Raw genomic sequence first — 18,114 nt, 5'->3', positions numbered from 1 at the left:
AAAACTTTGTTGGGGAAGCTGCTTGGTCCTCGTCAATATAAAAAAAAACTGTCTATGAGCTATGCTATTGGTGTGCCCCTGAGTGGCTTCATAAATTTTGAGTAAAACACGCAGCGCAAATCGGTGTTCCCACGCAATTCCTTGGATTTCAATGCATTCCCAAATTCACCAGAACTGGCGGTCCTGGAAATGCGCCAAAAAGATACACCTTCCTAGGAGAGGCGTGATGAGGAGAAATATCTTTATTTCTCTTCGTTACTTCCTTTTTCTATGTGTGCTGCATTCTGAGCTATATTCTTTCAAATATGGGACATTCCTGCCCTTTCTCTGTCGCACAGGGCAGCGCAGCAAGGTGACTTGCTGCGCTGCGTGAAAATGTCATAAATATTCCCCTTTGTGTGTTCATATGCTCCTTGTGAAAGGGAAAAATAGAGTCACTCACAGTGTAGTCAGCCAATGGCTGAAATAGTCTGACTAAATGTATTGTGTAGTGGATGGACAAAAAATGTGAATTGCACAATAGCAGACCAATAGATTAAGATGGCTGGCTGAAAGCCCCATCAGTACATTATATATATAATTGAGTAAAACCAAAGGGTCGTTTCTAGCACACGATCTAAAAAAAAGTCCCTTTCTGTTTGAGAAGTAGCAGCAATTGAGTGGTGTAGCTCTGGGATGTTTTGGGTCAGCCATGAAGAGCTTTTTAGAGTTTTAGGCATAATGTAATCCTCTGGGTCTTGAAGTGGGTTTGCTTTTACACACATACACCTGAGCCAGACCTACTCAGTGACTCACATTGTGGCATGTGATGAGGTAAACAATAGGGAATAAAATAGAAACCGTATTTTTAGTGTTAGAACTTCCATGAAAGGAAGGTGGTAAAGTGGTTATCAACAAAAAAAATTACAAGTGGAAAATGGTTGCAGCTTTTTGCTTCAAACACCACGGACAACACGAATTCCTCCTCTTTTCAAGAGGTGTGAAGAGGTCAGAACATAGCCTCCCTTAAGTTCCCTTAGCCACTGCTTCTCTGAATGAACTCGTTCATCCTTTATTCAGATAAAATCTCTCTTTGTCTGCTAAAAGCCTTTGTATCCAAGTGCATCTCATAAGATTAAACGTAGTGACAGATTCCGTTTTGTTCGACAGCATGGGTGAATCAAATTTTATTGTATGCTTAGTTAATAAAACACATTGCATAAAATACACTGATTTAAAAGGTGCTAAAAAAAGATTGAGAAACCATACAATTGGGTCCGTCATATATATGCGTTTGCACCACAGTGTGCATAAAATGCATGATTGCTTATAGATTTCGCTGGAAGAGCAGTCAGTTTAGTACTGCTGAGTCCCTGTAGGTGTATTGATTCCTGCGACTGTTTTTTGCACAGAGAGGTTTTTGGAGATCTGAGACAGAAATGTTATCGCCTGTGCATTTAATCTTGTGTTAGCCCCATTAAAACATGCAAATACTGCATGTCTGCAAGGACTTACTCTCAGACTGTTGCAACAGTGTCACAGTTTGTTCCAGCAGTCATTCTGGAATGCATGATGGGTTCTGGGGCTTGGTTGCAACCTCTGCATTGGTTATCGTTTGTTGTCATGAGCCATTTAGGTCACAGATCTAAAGTTGGAAACTCTCCCACATATAGGCGCAGAAATCTTTTTATTGAGTTGGAGGACCAGTAGGAACTCAGATAGGGTTGCACGACTGGATAATGAATCAGGAATGCGCTCTTTTCAAAACTGTGTTTTGTCTTCAAGAAGGTTTGTTGGAAATAGAGAATTTGACTGTTGAGAAGGCTGTAATTAAAGAGAGGTGCGAAAGAATTCGACCAACTGGTTGGGTGATTTTAAACAGAGCGCTTGGCAGTCCGTTTGGCCCGGTACCCACGTCCAATTTACTTTTTTTTTATATCAGCCTCTCTACGCTTTTCCTAGAGATAGTTAACTGGTTCCTATAGCCACGATCCAGCCCTGGCGCTGGTAGTGTCTTTAATTGCTCTTGTATGATTAGTATTTTGGGATGCGAGGTACTCAGCCCAGGAGTGCTCTGTGATGTTAGAATTGTTGGCTATGTAAGAGACCCTTTCCAGATAATTTATGGTTCTCCAGAATTGGCTTAGGTTGTTTTTCTTGTAGTCATACAAAGTTTTTACCCACAATCCTTTGTTGTACCTCCTCTTAGCTAACCAGATTTCCTTTTTAAACAGCAAGCTTGCATGTCTGACATTCTCTGCCTACAAATTATTGAACGCAAACCTCTTTATTGTTCATTGTAGATGTGACAAATATGTTTTTGCGTCCCATAGGGACGCAAAAACATAGGCGAAGGAAGGCCATGTTGTAGTCGATTTATGGAGCTCGCCTTGTTGGGAATTCTTGTTTTTGCTGGCAGTTGGTCTTCGCACAAAAGTACGTTTAGGACTCTTAGGCCCAAGTTTGTGCTAGCAGTAAGAATGGAGGCTCTGATCTGCTACTTTTTCTGTTTTTCTGGGACCTCTGCTCTGGAATCTTCCAGACAAGATATTGTTCTCAGATAAGCTCATTCACATCTTGGGGATTCAGCAGGAATTCATTAAAGTCTCCTGATATGATAAATTCAATGGAACTATATTCCTGTATTCATCCTAGGAGCGTTGTTTGCAGGTTTGCTTCAACCTTACGTTTTCCTCATGCAGCCGGGCTGATGTATATCTTCACAATTGTTAAGGCTTGGAATGCATCCTCTGGCCATGTTTCCAGCTAGGTCATATTCATTTTTAGACCCACTGAAATGCATGTTGATAGGACTCTCTTTGGACGCGTTTTGATTGTTTGCTTAACCTTATGGTTATTGAATTCTATGAATCCAATCAAAGGCACACGTTTCTGCAATCATGACTCTTGCAGGAGGATGTTGTTCTGTGCCCTCCAGGGGATGCCAACACTGGGAGATTCCAGAGTTGTTTTTAGCTCACCCACATTCCAGGAGTAAATTTGTAGGATTGTGGGGTATTCAGTAGATCTTGTGAAAGGGCCTTGTGAGCTTGAGGGTCATCATTCCATTTTGCTATTTAAGTCCCGGGCAACCAGCTCCAATCTGTGATTGATTTCTTTCCTGTATTTTCCCTAGCAGAAATTTGTGTCAGGTTTTTGCTGATTAAATTCCTCATGATCGGGGAAACAGGAGGATAATTTTCGGTTACCGGTTGCTTAGTGTATTTCATTGTCTCAAGGCTCTTTAGCAAAATTTGGGGATAGACTTCCTCGGCTTGTTCCCTGAATAGAACGTCCCACCTTTCAAAATACAATTTTGTTGAGAATACAGCTTTTCCAACCTCTGGGGAAAGTCAATTTACCTGTGTTGTTTCCGCCATAAGATTGTTCACTGATCACAGGTTGGAGATTAATTTAATATAGTCCATGTTTACCGACTCAATGTTCTTCAACACTGGTATGCTTCTGAGTAATTTTAAAATGTTCCCCCAGTTTAGTATGTTGTGACTAATCCTCGAGACATATATTGGAGTGAAGTACAGATACATGTTTGTTTTGTTTGGTTGCATTGCATCAGTTGACTGAGTTAATGAATGTTTTGAGTTCCTTTCACTTGTGTGCTCTGTTTGAGAATTTGAGTTCAAGTTTTGTTCTCTACACGAAAAAGCAACTACAAGCGGGGATGCGTCAGACAATGTAGTCAAAAACACTTTTGTGGTATCAAACATCTTTATATCAACTTAATCGTTTCCTTAAGTTAATAGCACATACAATTCAGCCAACAAATTTTGGGGCATATTACCAAGGGCCTTATCGCTGCTTTAGCGGGAATTTTTCCCGCTAAAGCGGCGATAATTTTATCGCCCTATTACCTAGCTGTCGGTAACACCAGTTAGTGACAGCTAGTAGGAGATAGCGATCATCTTGGGGCCCGCTTTGCATGTCAGCGCTATTTATCGCTAATGACATGCAAAGTGGGCGTCCCAAGATGTTAGCGACTGGAAACAGTCGCTAACATCGCTATCTCCTATTACCTACGTTTTGAAATATTCGCGCTAAGCGTGAATATCTCCAAAAGCTAACGCCTGCCCAGAGCAGTTCTTAGCCATGTTATCCAATGGTAGGTGGATACATTGCTAAGAGCATTAGCTCGATAATGCATGAATATCGCTGACTTTTAAGCGATATTCATGCATTTCGGCCGATTTTTATCGCTTTTGAGATAAACCTTGATAATAGCAAGGTTTATCTGCGATAAAAATCGGCGGAGCTCGACAATAATAATATTGCTGCTAAACCAACATAGCGATAATTATCGCTAGTTGTTGGTAATATGCCCCTTTGTTCCCACAAGGAGAACTTCATCAGGGCCTAATAACACGAAAGCTCAGAACACTGTGTGCTGGAAATCCAAAGTAAACGCTCCAAATTCCCAGGGCTAAGTCATGCACAAACAGCAGCCATGCGCCAATGCAGACACCCTTGCGTTGTTGCATGGGTGCCTGCGTTGCAGGGATGATTGTTTTAATTGATGGCATTTTCCTCTTTCTATGCATGCTGCAGAAAGTAGCATGCATAAAAAGAGGAAAGAAACGAGAAGAAATAAAAGTATTTCTCCTTGTTGCACCTCCCTATGCCTCCCCTGGAGAGGTGTAGGATTCTGATGCATTCCCAGGTTTATGATTCCTCGTAAACCTGGGAATGCTTCAGATTGCAGGGTGTGGATTGGGAACACCCACAACAACACCCATGGAGCACCCCTTTCACGCAGTGTTCTGCGTGAAAGGGGCACATATTTACAAAGCCATGAAAAGCCACGTAAAGTGGCTTTGCGTGGCCTTGTAAATATTCGGCAGCACATTGTGCTACCGGAGCGTCAAAAAAGTGTGGCTACAATTATGAACTGTCAGTTGGGCTCGGTGTGGTGGGTTAATTTCCCGGCCTGGTGTTCTCCAGGCCAAGTTCATATCAATAATTCAATTCACGTGACCTGTGTATGTTGCATCATACACATTGTATTTGTCATGTCCATATTGTACCTATAAAAACGAATAAAAACAATTTGTAAAAAAAAAAAGTGTGGCTCCAGTGGCGCAATAGTGCCGCTAGGTCCTCCTGAATGAGCCTTTGACTAGACGACAAAACAACCCCTTAAATTCCTTGACATATGCAACAATCTCAACCTCAAAATATATTCTGATGTTCATGACAAGTAAGTAAACATTCAAGTCACAAGTGCTAGAAACCAATTCCAAAATGTTTCTTGAGAGCTTGACACAAGAGATTTGAATGAGATGATTTGGGATTAGTACATCACCGATAAGGACGGAGAAGCAATATGGCGGCTGCGTGAACGGAGCCGCAGAGCAGTAGCAGCGGAATGGTGCAGCGTTAATCGAAATCCCCCAGAAACGGCAATAATGTCAGCCGGCTTTTTCAGTAAATGAACAATGCTGTGGGTTACCGCTTTGTTTGACGCGACCACACGCTCGGCGAAGTGCTCGGTGGAGGTTAAGCTGCTTCGGGGGCTGGCCGGAGCTCTCGCGGTCTGGACCCGGCATCGCTGCAGCTGCGGTGGGCGTGTCGTTGGTGTGAGGTGAGGCAGGAGAGGCGCCGTCAGAGGCACCGGGGGAGATGCGCAGAGCGGAGCGGGGCAGCAGGGCCGTCTCTGGAGTTCAGAGATAATGGCCCCTAAAGCAGCATCAGGAGCATCGGCAAAAGCCGCGGCAGCGGCTCGGAGGAGAGCCCAAGCCACTCACCCTGTAGAGCAACTCGAGCAGGAGCCTAAGGGGGATGCATCCCCGGCCAAGCAGTCTACACCCCCAGGAGAGTAATCAAAGAAGAAACATGCCTCAGTAAGGGCGCGGAAAGTGACTCCTTCCATCCCCGAGCTGTTCGCCCGCAGTGGCAAGGGGCAGAACGCTAGGGATGCGAGAAATGAAACAACAACAGATGCTACCGAACCTGCGCCACAGAAGGTCATGGCGGCAGGTATGACTGTGGCGTGCACACCTCTGCCTGATGATACAGGTGATCAGAATGCTGGTTTGACGAGGTTCTTTTAATGGTGGTGGAAATAGGGCAAGAGCGTGTAGGAACTGATGTGCAAATAGTAGTTAGTAATGCTGACAATGAAATCGCTGCTATACCAGTACATGGAAGACAAACAGAGATGGTATCAGGGCAAGGACGGAGTGCAGGTGCGGACGGGGGAGGAGGAGCAGAAGGTTTATGCCCTCCCCTGGCTTTAATGACCCTAATGGATGGTAAAGACAAGGAAAAGGATAAAGAGAAGGATAGCAGTGAGTGCTTTTATTCCGTCTCCGAGGAAGCTGAATGGTCGGATAATGACAGGAGTTCATCTCGGGGGGGAAGTGACTTTGAGTCCGGTAGTGATATAGAGCAGAACCCTCCTACTACAGCGAAAAGACCAAATGCCCAAGGGAGCGCCCCGGACCAGCCTATGCGGGAATTAACATGGGATCATTCATCAGCCATGCCACTGCAGGGGAGCCCGAATGCTGAGGCCCCGGTAACTCACCCCCCGCTCTTAGACGTCATCTACCAGACTATCCTCACGCACAGGGAGGAAGCACGCCAGGACAATCGGAAGTCGCAAGCGGCAATGCGCAAGATGCAAGGCGTAGTAAGAAAGCTGTCTAAAGCATATGTCAATGTGGGGGATATAGTTACAAATCTAGAGGAAAGGATTGTCGCGACTGAGTTCGAGGCTGCCACAGCTATTACCAAAGTGGAGTCGCAAAGCACCCAAGTCACTGACATCCAGTGGAAACTGGAAGATATGGAAAACAGGCTGAGACGTAACAACTTACGGGTGCTTGGGATACCAGAAGGGGCCAAGGGGTCGGATGCTAGGGCCTATATGATCAATCTGTTTAAGGCTGCATTCCCAGAACTTTTCGATTGGAACTGGTCGGTAGAAATCCAGAGGGCACACCGCACTCCGTTCAGGGTCCGTCCGGGGGCAAGAAACAGTGACAAACCAAGAGCAGTCTTAATATTCTTGGGTAACTTTATCCTTCGGCAACTTATATCGGAAAAGGCCCGACCGGAGGCAAGAAGGTCCATTGAGGGAGTCTCGTTCTTTGTTAGGCCTGACTACTGCCACGTGACTGTTGAGAGGCGCTGGAGGTTGAGACAATTGAATAAACCGTTTCAGGACAAACATCTGCAAGTATATCTTGTTAATCCAGCGCAGCTCAAGGCGGTAAAAGAGGGCCGAACCCAATACTTTTCATCTGAAGTAAAGGCAAAGGAGTTCCTGGACTCTCTTGGTAGCTAGCAAAGTTATCTAGCTCCATTCTGGTCCCTGGTCATTGGCTTTTTGGGATATTAGGCACTAAGAAGGGTGGCCTGAGGCACGATATCTGTCTGAATGTTCATAATTTCTATATGGCATTTCTACTGTACATATATTCAGATAATCAGGTTATTTTCTGTCTCCTTGCTGGGGGGAAGTATTTTGACATTTAATGTTCTGATGTAATGTTTAGAGCACCTATTTCACTGCTGCTGCTCACGTACATCACAAGCACAGACCTAGGTCTGAGCGCTTCACATGGGAGGGAGAAGGGGGAAGGGTAGGGAGGGGTTCGGGAGGGGTTTGGGGGGGTCAGGAGGGGCACGGGGGACTGTGGGGGGGTAGCTTGGGGGAAAGCAGAAAAAGGGAATTTTTGGTACAATGGCTGATCGATCTTCTAATGCAGGATATGGTATTTTTGCTAGGAGTGTTTTCTTCACCCAGATGTTGTTAACAAGTATGAAGGAAAGGTTCAAACCTAATAATGTCGCGTCTTTGCATTTATTCGATTAATATAGGAGGGCTGAATGATTGGAGAAAGAGGGCCAGACTGTCTGAGTTTGTAAAAACAGAAACCATTGATATCCTGTGTTTACAGGAAACACATCTACCATGGGCTAAAAACAGCTTCTTAGGATGGGGGGCTTTGATATACTTGCATGCTCATCACAAACATCAACGGTAAGGGGGTGGCTATTTTAGGCAAAACGGTGTTGGGCGGGGCCAAACGAACTAAGGCGGATGTGTGGGGTAGATGGGCTTTGGTGGAGATGGAGTGTGGCGTAACAATATGTGGGATATATGGTTCCAATCAAGACAATCCCGAAGTTTTTGAAACATTGGAAAGGGAAGTGGCAACCTGGCCCGCCCCCATCTTTGTATGTGGGGATCTGAATATATCAGCTGACCTGGTTAAGGAAAACAATTTGTATACAGGCCAGAAGCCTAGGGTGTTCAGGGCGCTTTGCTCCCTGATGCAGTAACATGGGTTGGTGGATGTATGGGGATTAAAGATGCCCGACGATCCCGGGTTTACATATTTCTCATGCCCATACAAGAAGTACACCAAACTGGACTACTTTCTAATTTCATCTACAGAAATAACTAAAGTTAATATCAGGAAGCTCCCTAAGGTGTTATCGGACCATAGTCCACTGGCAATAAGTTATGATGGTTTAGGGCCAGCTAGGAAACAAAGGGCCTGGACATTTAATAGAAAACTGATGGCAGACACCCTATTTACTGAACATCTGAGGAAATGGGCTCGGGAATTTTTTGAAGCCAACAGGTGTAGCGCATCCAGAAATTGTGTATGGGATGCATTTAAAGCTGCATTAAGGGGGGAGACAATAAGTTATACCGCCCAAGCCAGGAAAAAGCTACAGGTAGGAAGAGATAGGCTCCAAGCGAACTTGGCGAGAGCGGAAGAACAACACTGTCAGGATTTAATACCAGGGAAAGAAGGGAAGGAAAGCCAAACTAGAATCTGCTCCGCAAAGGCAGAAATACATAAACAGAATGTGGAAAAAGCGGCATCAGAATATTGGACATACAGAGGGATGATGTATGAAACAGGGGAACAGGCGGGTAAGGCGCTGGCGCTGAGGATCAGGCAGGATAATACAAAGAATATAATAACTGCCATCCAGGAGAATGGGCGTGTGTTTGTTGAACCTCAGGAGATTCTCGGGGTATTCGCACATTTTTATCAAACCTTATAAAAGGAGGAGGTAGTGGTCGATAAGCTGCATGAAAGGTATCCGGATGGAGGACCCAAACTGGGTGACTTAGAGTGGGAAAAGTTAAAGAGCGATTTGACGATCAATGAAGTACGGGAGGCGCTTTCAGATCTAGAGGCTGGCAAAGTAGCAGGGCCAGATAGCATTCCATTAGAGGTATATAAATGTCTATCAAGGGAGGTGGCTCCAATGTTACTGGACCTGTTTAATGGCATAATTTGTACCAGAAAAATACCTGAAACATGGAAATACACAAACAGTGGTTTTGCATAAAAAAGGAAGCCGAAGGAAAACCCCGGGTCTTATAGGCAGATTTCACTTATAAACGCAGACAATAAATTGTATGCTAAAATCATGGCGTCGCGTTTGGGAAGGGTCATTGGCGGTCTGGTATCCCCTTGGCAGCATGGCTTCATTCCGGGTCGAGGAACAACAGATCATATCAGAAGAGCAATCTCTCTGTTTGAAGCTCATGCTGTCGGGGGGGAGGGGATCGACATGATTCTCCTCGTCGCGGAAAAAGCTTTTGATCGCGTCAGATGGCGCTATCTCTGGAATGTTCTAGAGAGTAGAGGCTTTGGCCAAAAGATCCTGATGGCTATCAAGGCTATGTACTCTGATCCGGTCGCCAGAACACAATTTGTGGGTGAGTGCTCAGATAAAATCAAGATAACTAGGGGCACCCGTCAGGGGTGTCCCTGCTCCCCCATCTTATTCGCGCTTTACATCGATCCATTGGTTAGGCAGATTATGGGTAATCATGAGATCAAGCCTGCAATAACCAATAGATTTGAGAGTAAAATATAAGCCTACGCAGACGATCTGGCAGTGATATCATCAGAACCTGCCGAGGCTCTGCGGATATTGGTGGACATAACCAAGGAGTTCGGGCGGCACTCTGGATAACGTCTAAACGAGGGGAAAACTCAAGTAATATGCACGAGGAATGTCACCAAGTCTGACCATAGATATGTAAACTCGGCAACATATTTCAGAGTGATAATTAATGCAGCAACGGAATTAATTATAAAAGATAACTTCGACCCAATGTTAAAAATAATAGAGAAAGATCTGAAAAGAATGGACACGTTGCATTTATCTCTTATAGGTAGGACACATGTCTTGAAAATGACCATGCTGCCCAAAATTCTCTACTTGTTTCGATTGATCCCCTTCTTAATCGAAGAGGGGATGATAAAAAAATGGAATCAATCTTTAATAGTTTTCTGTGGCAATATGGGAAGATCCGGAGGTCATTAAAATACATGACTCTCCCGCAGGAACGTGGGGGTTTGGGAGTCCTGAATCTAAGGCATTACCATTGGGCCTGCTGTTGACACAGATGTCAATATGTTTGATACAGCGTCATGTAAAGGGGTATATTCAAGAGCCGGCTTCTGAGGTTTATGATATCCCCTCAATATATGAGCTATTAATGGGAAAGGAGGCGGTAGGTGCTTTGTTAAGAAAAACTGACCGCAGATACTTTAAGAAAATGCATTTCAAAGTATCTATATGCGCTTGGGAGTTGTGGAAAACACTCCAGAAAGTGCTACAAGTCCCAAAGATCAATTTGTACACGCCCCTCTGGAAGTCTGGCAACTTTCCCAATTTGAGCCAGGATGGGGCATGGAAAAGCTGGGAACAGCAGGGCATTCGGATAGTGGGGGACATAATTATGGAAGGTAGCATTATGACGTTTGATGCCATCCAGCAGAAGCACGACTTGTCCAATAGTCAAAGCTTTAAATATGTCCAGATCACGCAAATAGTTAGAGCTATAAGACCTTGCATTTCCCCGGGCAATCGTTGCCTCATCTTGGAACATCACATGAGGGGGGGGTACTGTGGGGGGGAGTAGGATTAAAGATGTATATCGTGATCTAACTGAATTGATGCATGATTATCTAGAGAAACAGGAGGTTACCTGGGCAACAAAATTGCATGACCCAGACTCAGATTTGGACATAGCTTTACAGCTGGATAAGGAGGTTTTAAGGTCATCAAACCTAAAGGCACAACATTTTAAAACACTCTTCAATCTTTATTTTACACCTTCTAAATTATTTGACTGGGGTATGAGGGCTGATAACAACTGCCCCAGATGTCAGAAAGGGCTGGCGGATCTACTGCATATGTTTTATTATTGTGAAAAACTCAATACTATCAACGGTGAGATAGAGAGATTTCTGGAGGGGCTGCTAGGCTCGAAGATCAGTCTATCCCCGACAGTTATGATCTTTGGGAGTGAAAGTAAGCTTGGTCTCAACAGGGAGCCGGAAGCATTCATTTTCTTGGCGGCTGCTGTGCTACGTATCCTTCTGTCATTAGCTTGGAAAGATTCAAATGCCCCCTCCTTCCAGATGTGGTTGACCAGGCTCCTTGGTATTCACAATATTGAATCCACACTGTATGCACATAAGGGAATGAAAACACGCAAATTTGGGCGTAAAATTTGGACACCGTTGAAAGTGTGGAGGGATGGGCAATCACAAACATAAGCCCACTGTGTGTGTGTGTGTGTGTGTGTATATATATATATATATATATATATATATATATATATATTTTTTTTTTTATATGTGTGTGTTTAACTTATGCCGGTTCTTCCCCACTAAATCCCTGTAAATACCTGAAGTCTTCTTTGCTCCTCTGGTTTTTACGTGAATATATTTATATTTATATGTATATATTGAATGATAATGACTTGTATCTGTGATATCCTGTTTTTTGTTTTTTTTTTCTTTTTTTCTACCTGCAAGATTAAATGTTTTGAAACTATGATCATGGATTTTTTATGCACCAATATGAATTCCCAATAAAAATTAAAAAAAATAAAAAGAGACTTGAATGAGACGGAACTAAGCATGGGCGGAAAATCCGTTACGCTCGCGGATTTTGCGGATTTTCGGTAAATTCGCAATCCGCGAGATTCGCGAATTTCCCGCAAAATCCGCAAATCCGCGAGCAGCGGATTTTATGGCTTGCTCGCACTGTTCGCGTGAGTTCGCGGCTTCCCAGTTCAACTTCGCGCCCCGCGAATAAGCGCTAAATTGCAGAAATACGATCTTAGCAAAACTGAAACTACTTACCAGGTTCAAAAGTTCAAGCTCATCATTAGTAGCCATTTCCTGTAGTGCTTCCTGAGGGGCCCCTCCAGAGTTCAGTTGCCTACTTGCAACTATTATGTGACCCTGCTCTGACCCTCAGAATAGTTACACAAAGGTCCTGAATTACAGCTAAGGCAGACAAGCAGGAGCCAGGCTGGAAGTTCAAATCCAGTGACACATTAATCAGCCCCTAATTCATTATTGTCAGTTGGGGCAGGGCAGGTGTTGTAACTAATTTTGCAACAATGAAAGCACTTAGCAAGTGCAAAAGATCACTAATCAGGAAGCACTAAGGAAGCAGGTGCCAGCTAAAAAAATATTCTGTGACACATTAATCAGCCCCAAATTAATTCAGGTCACTTGAGGCAGGGAAGGTGTGCTTTGCTTTGCCACAATAATGTACACCAGAGGGTGCTGTGATGAAACAGAGGGTGGCATGGGTGGGCCAGAGGGTGGCATGAGTAGTCAGAGAGTGGCAGTGGTGACAGAGAGTGGCAGTGATGAAGAAGAGTGTCCCAAACAGGCTGGACACGTAGAAACAACAAGTTCGCAAAACTTGCGACCCGACAGGTAAGTTCGCGTTTGCGACATTGTACAAAACCCTCGCGAACTGGCAGAAACCCGCGCGAACACAAAAAAAAATCCGCAAATTCGCGAGAATTCGCGGATTTTGCGGATTGCGAGTTCGCAAATCCGCAAAATTCGCGAACGCGAGATTCGCAAAATTCGCCCATGCTTAGACGGAACAGCCTGAATCTCAACAGCTCCAATACAGAAGTTCTAGCCCTAGCCCTTCTTTGCCAACTCACATTCCAAAGACTAGAAAGGTCAGCTCCTTGGTAAGTAAAAAAAACTTATACTACCAACTCCAGGGAATTCATTCAGGAGAAGCAGCTGGTGTCAGATCATTGATGTCATTATCGGTGACACCATTGCTGCCTGTCAATCCTAGATAGACCCTTCAGTTGAGGGAGCTGTTGATGGCATCTGTTCTCTAATGAGCTTCTATTTCTGGCACAAGCACTACAGGCTCTTGCCTGTTACAGCTGATGGCCCTACAATAATGATCACTCTACAACAGGGTTGATACTGGAGCAGACTCTCCACCCTGGCCTGGAAACTCTTGGCATGGGATTGATATCCCCATTCTTCTGATGGCACCACTAGCTGGCCAAAAATGTGTGAAATGTTTTGAAGCCTTTGGTTGGTTGTCCAACTCTCTCTAAGAGATTTTTGCATATGCATCATGTCTCAGATCTTCTGTGGGTCTGTGCCAGTAAAGATTTTACGGTAAAATAGGGGAAACTTTGCTTCAGCAAAGGTCCCTACCTTTGTTGATACAAAGTTTTCTTGCATGTAGACAAACTACTAGGCTGTTTTTCAGCTGCGGACTGTTCTGCCCAGGAAAAGCAGGACAACCCTTGACTGGAAAATAGCTAGAGGCGTGTAGTGAACAGTGCAGAAATGGAATAAGGTGGGCACTTATGAGAGATGTTGGAACTTTGGGACATGTGGATTGGTTCAGGGTATGATGGCTCGTCCATGTGGACTTTGATTGGAGGTGTAGAAGGGATAACGTGACTGGAGACAATGTGAGGGGAAGTTAGCAAAGACGAGATGTGTCAGTATGGGTACGATGATGGGTGGCTGCTGCAGAATGGCAGGAATGCATCTTCAGCCTCTTCTGGCTCGTTGCAACAGCGGGAACAATGTCCTCCTGTTGCAAAGGACAGGTAAAGCTGCCCTTTATTTTATTATAAAAATGTATTTCTGCAGTCCTCCAAATCATTAGACTTCTCATCTTTGACACACCGCTATGCAACACCCAGCGTACACAGAAAAAATTTTGATGAGACACTGGCAAACAAATTTGCCTGAAACTCGTCATCATATATAAACCAAGAAGGTCTCACTAACTAAAATATAAAATTAAAAACCAGACTATTATTTATCGATACCTACATCAATTGTGTCGGTGCGTTCAGCTCCATGTCATTATTAAATATTCATCTTTTAGCGGTTCTTACCTCAAAATTGTTTTTCATGATAAAGTTTGTAGACAATCCATACCCATAAAATGTATTATCACTATTTAATGATAATGCTTTATTAGTAAAAACGTTTTGCATAACTGTGATTTATATCATTTTCTTTTTGTTTGCATGACATGTTTAACTACAACACATTTTCCACTGACCATGTACTGTAACATTTCATTTATGTGCTTTCTGTATTCATTTCCTCATTAGACACTGAAAGAATTTTACCAGGTAAGGAAATATTTCATTGCATTTCGTAGATTAGTAGTTTGTATGAATTTATGAAGAACGTTATGTTTTTCAGATTTTTCCTGTTTCTAAAGTCAGTATTTATCTAATTCTATATTAAAACAACAGTGTATTGTATTTTATTTGCAGGAAGTTCAGAGCTGCACTGTTGATTTGGGAATTACGTCAGATAATTCCAATCATCCAGAAAACAAGAACAAGAACCGCTATATTAATATCGTTGCTTGTAAGTGTTACCTTTCCTTAATTTCCTTCTCCTGCTGTTTTTAGGTCGAGCCTGGGCAGCGCATGCGCTGCTCTGCGAGGCATGCTGTATTAGAGTATGCACTTGTTGCTCCGCCCACTCTCCCTCATTATTTTTTATTGGCTTGTGTCTATGTCCTTTGTAAATCCTGGCTTCTGATTCGGTAATCGGCTTCTTAGTCCCTCCTTAGTACAACCTTGTCTTCATTTGTAACCTCCCATGAAGACGGCCCTTTTACTTCTATTGTAACACCATCTGTGTTATTTAGTCTATAAGCACTATTTCTTTAGTGAGTTTGGTTTTACTGCAGGCACGACATGCTTTGCAGCAACATTCAGTGAACCATGCGCCCTTTCACTTTCCAAGCAGCCAGGACAATGGTGGCTTCTTCTTTGGAATGCCATAGGTCTTGCATAAAGGAGGGTTTGAGCTATTGGTATTATAAATGACAATAGCTTAAACTCTCGCAAATGCGACACCAATTGCTTTACAAATATTTTTTTGTGGGTTGTTTCCAAGCGCCCCATGCCGCGCTTGCACTTAGTAGAGGCCATGCCCCTTTCTTTAGAAGCGACTCGTCTAAAGAAAGGGGCGTGGCCTCTATTAAGTGCAAGTGCGGCATGGGGTGCTTGGAAACAAACAATATTTACAATTCAATAGGTATTGCATTTGCGAGAATTAAAGCTATTGACATTTACAGTGCAAGTAGCTCAAAGTCTCATAAATGCAAAACCTATTGTATTGCAAATGCTTGATTCTTAACCCATGCCAACGCTGTATGAGGTATTTTCCCTTATAAAACATAATTTACCATTACTTATGAACTTATACTTAAGATTGCAGTCAGTTCGGACCAAAGGGATTTGTGAAATCATTGGCGCACTCTGCACACAGTTCACAGCTGTGCACAAGGGAAGTTGGGTGAGGGCCATGCTTACAGCTTCACCTTGAGCTAAACTCTATCTGATTGGCTCATCCTTACCTCCTACTTCCTAGAGTCACGAACAGTGAAGCATAATCAGTGATATCCTCACCCAATCTTTCATAACACATGAACTTACACTTCGCACTATATTTGTCCATTGTACTGGGTTTTGATCATGTAACATGCACAGCCCTCCAGGGGTGGGTAATCTATGCTGCATCTAACCTTTGGCATTACTCAGAGGTCTTTGGCTTAAAGCCAGAGCCTTCATTGAAACCTCTCTCAGCAACCAGCACAAGCTGCACATGCACTTTACCTTGTGCAGCAGGGATTGCTGCCTGCGGCATAACGTTTCCAGGTAGGCAATCCATACAGTGTGCAGTATTCACTATTCACAGCAGGAGTTGTCACGGTGGACTAATCTATGTCTAATCAATGCACACATCCTGTTTCCTGCTTCCTTTTCTTAAACTTTGTTAGGGTTCGTAGAGTAATGTGAATAGCAGTGTAGTGAATAGCAGTGGATGATGTAATCAACAATGTCATTTAAAATGTCACCAGTAATGTCAACAATTATGTAATTTAACTTGTCATAAGTGATGTAGTTTGTGAGGTCATAAGCAATGTTCGATGAGGGTGCAATATATGGTTAGTTTACTGAACCAAAACTAGCAAATTTCAGTGGCTTTTAAGTCATTTTTGTAACATTAACTTCATCTTTACTGTGTTTTTTTAATGAAAACATTATATATTTATATTCACTGACAAAAACAAAGGCTAAAGTAACCTTATACTTAGGTGAATATGTCAGCGACAACATTAATGTTTTGAACTAAAAAAAACACAGAAATTCACCAATTATAGTTAGTAGAGTTAACCATAACTTGTGCCCCCACCGTGCACTGCTTATTGACCTTACTTATTACATCAATGATGACATCTCAAATTCCATCATTGATGTAATGCCCCGGGGCCATCTGTTTTATGAAAAGGGGAGAGGGGCCACCTGGCCCCCCTCCTCAAGCCTATTTTGTCCCTGGGCACTCCATCCCTGGGGCCCACATTATTTAAAGGTGGGTGCCCCAGTGCCACGAAGGGCACGTACCATGAACACGTTGAGGACTGCAGGGGGTGCCCAAGGGCTCCTGCAGCCCCAGCTGGCTTCCTGTATGCTGTTCCCTCTGAGCAGGAGCAATATCTTGCTCTGTTTCCCTGCATGCATCAGTGCGGGCAGGGAAACAGAATACGAGTCTGCTGTAAGCAGGCAGGAGCATTTTTTAAGTTTCCCTGCCTGCATCAGCTGGATCCCGGAACAGAACACTGCAAGTGAGCCAGCCCCTGGGCCATTAATGGCTCAATGAGGGGTGCCGTATAACACCCTTCTTTTTAAAACTAAAAGTGAGTCCAGTGAAATTGCAGCAAAACTTGCCAATTCTATTTTTTATTTTGGCGCCGGGTGAGTCCCTCTTGGTCCCCTCCCTATGGGGCAAAGGGTTGCAGGGTATCCCTACTCTGCCCCCTTATATCATAATTCACTCTGGGGTATATGTATGAAAATTGTGGCGCTGGGCAGAGAACAATTAAATTTGCTGCACTGCCCTGCGTGACAGGGAAAGAGCAGGAATGCACTTCATTTGCCAAATACGGTGCATTCTTGTCCTTTCCCACGCTCTGGCGCCGTTTTGGCAGCGCAACACCAATGCAGTCACCCTTTCAATGAGTACTGCAGAATGCATCACACACAGAAAGAGGAAACAATGAGTCGAAATAAACAGATTTTTCTTTGTTACACATTTTTGGGGGAGGGGTATCTTTTTGGCACACCCCCAGGTTTACAAGTTTTGGTAAATCTAGAAATACATAAAAAACCATGAGAGTAACGTGGGTACATCCATTTAACACCTATGGAATGCCTCCCTGCACAGAGTAATGTAACACGGCGATTTGCACTTCATTGCATTACTCCAGATATATGAAGCCATTTAAAGCCTTGGCTTCATAAATCTGACTTAGAAGTTTGTGTCACGCATGTACCACGTTGTATGGTGCAAACATGATGCAAACCCTTCATAAATATGCCTCTAAGTGCGAGGCTTGAATATTCTGACAATAACATCTCCCTCATGTTTTTGGCAGCCAATCTGAGCCTGACTCCCAAGGAAGTGAAATGCCTAAAGGGGAAAAAAACTCCCAGGGTGAATCGGAAAGCTCTGTGTTACTTTGTATATCTAGGGAGCAGAGTCTTCGTGGATCCCAACAGATCTCAAGCTGAAATCTGATTGGCTGCCACCAACTCAATCAGGAAGTTGTGGCAGCCCTCTAAGTGCTCTGGACTAAGTCCTGGTGGTGGTGCCGAAGAAAACACCATGCGTGGTCTGAACACTTTTTTTTTTTGCCACAAATTTGCAGAGGATCCACAGCTAAATTAAAATAACCCCCGGGGTAGGCCAGGGATTGGGGAACATGTGGCATTAATCTCAGGAGGAGGTGGATCATCATTCCCCTTAG

The 18,114-nt window shown here is 43.8% G+C and overlaps 1 protein-coding gene across 1 annotated transcript in view; it reads left to right on the top strand.

Annotated features, from left to right (window-relative positions):
• Positions 1 to 18,114, top strand: part of PTPRZ1 (protein tyrosine phosphatase receptor type Z1) — a 652,698-nt gene that overhangs the window by 540,134 nt on the left and 94,450 nt on the right. Inside the window, exons 17-18 of the mRNA XM_086966862.1 lie at positions 14,399 to 14,419; positions 14,567 to 14,663. Of these exons, the coding sequence (XP_086822988.1) occupies positions 14,399 to 14,419; positions 14,567 to 14,663 (118 nt within the window). The remainder of the gene's footprint in view (positions 1 to 14,398; positions 14,420 to 14,566; positions 14,664 to 18,114) is intronic.

The sequence above is a fragment of the Lissotriton vulgaris genome, chromosome 1_1 (assembly GCF_964263255.1).
Source record: "Lissotriton vulgaris chromosome 1_1, aLisVul1.2, whole genome shotgun sequence".
Taxonomy (NCBI): domain Eukaryota; kingdom Metazoa; phylum Chordata; class Amphibia; order Caudata; family Salamandridae; genus Lissotriton; species Lissotriton vulgaris.
The sequence above is the reverse complement of the archived record's forward strand: the minus strand, read 5'-3'. Positions and strand labels throughout refer to the sequence as shown.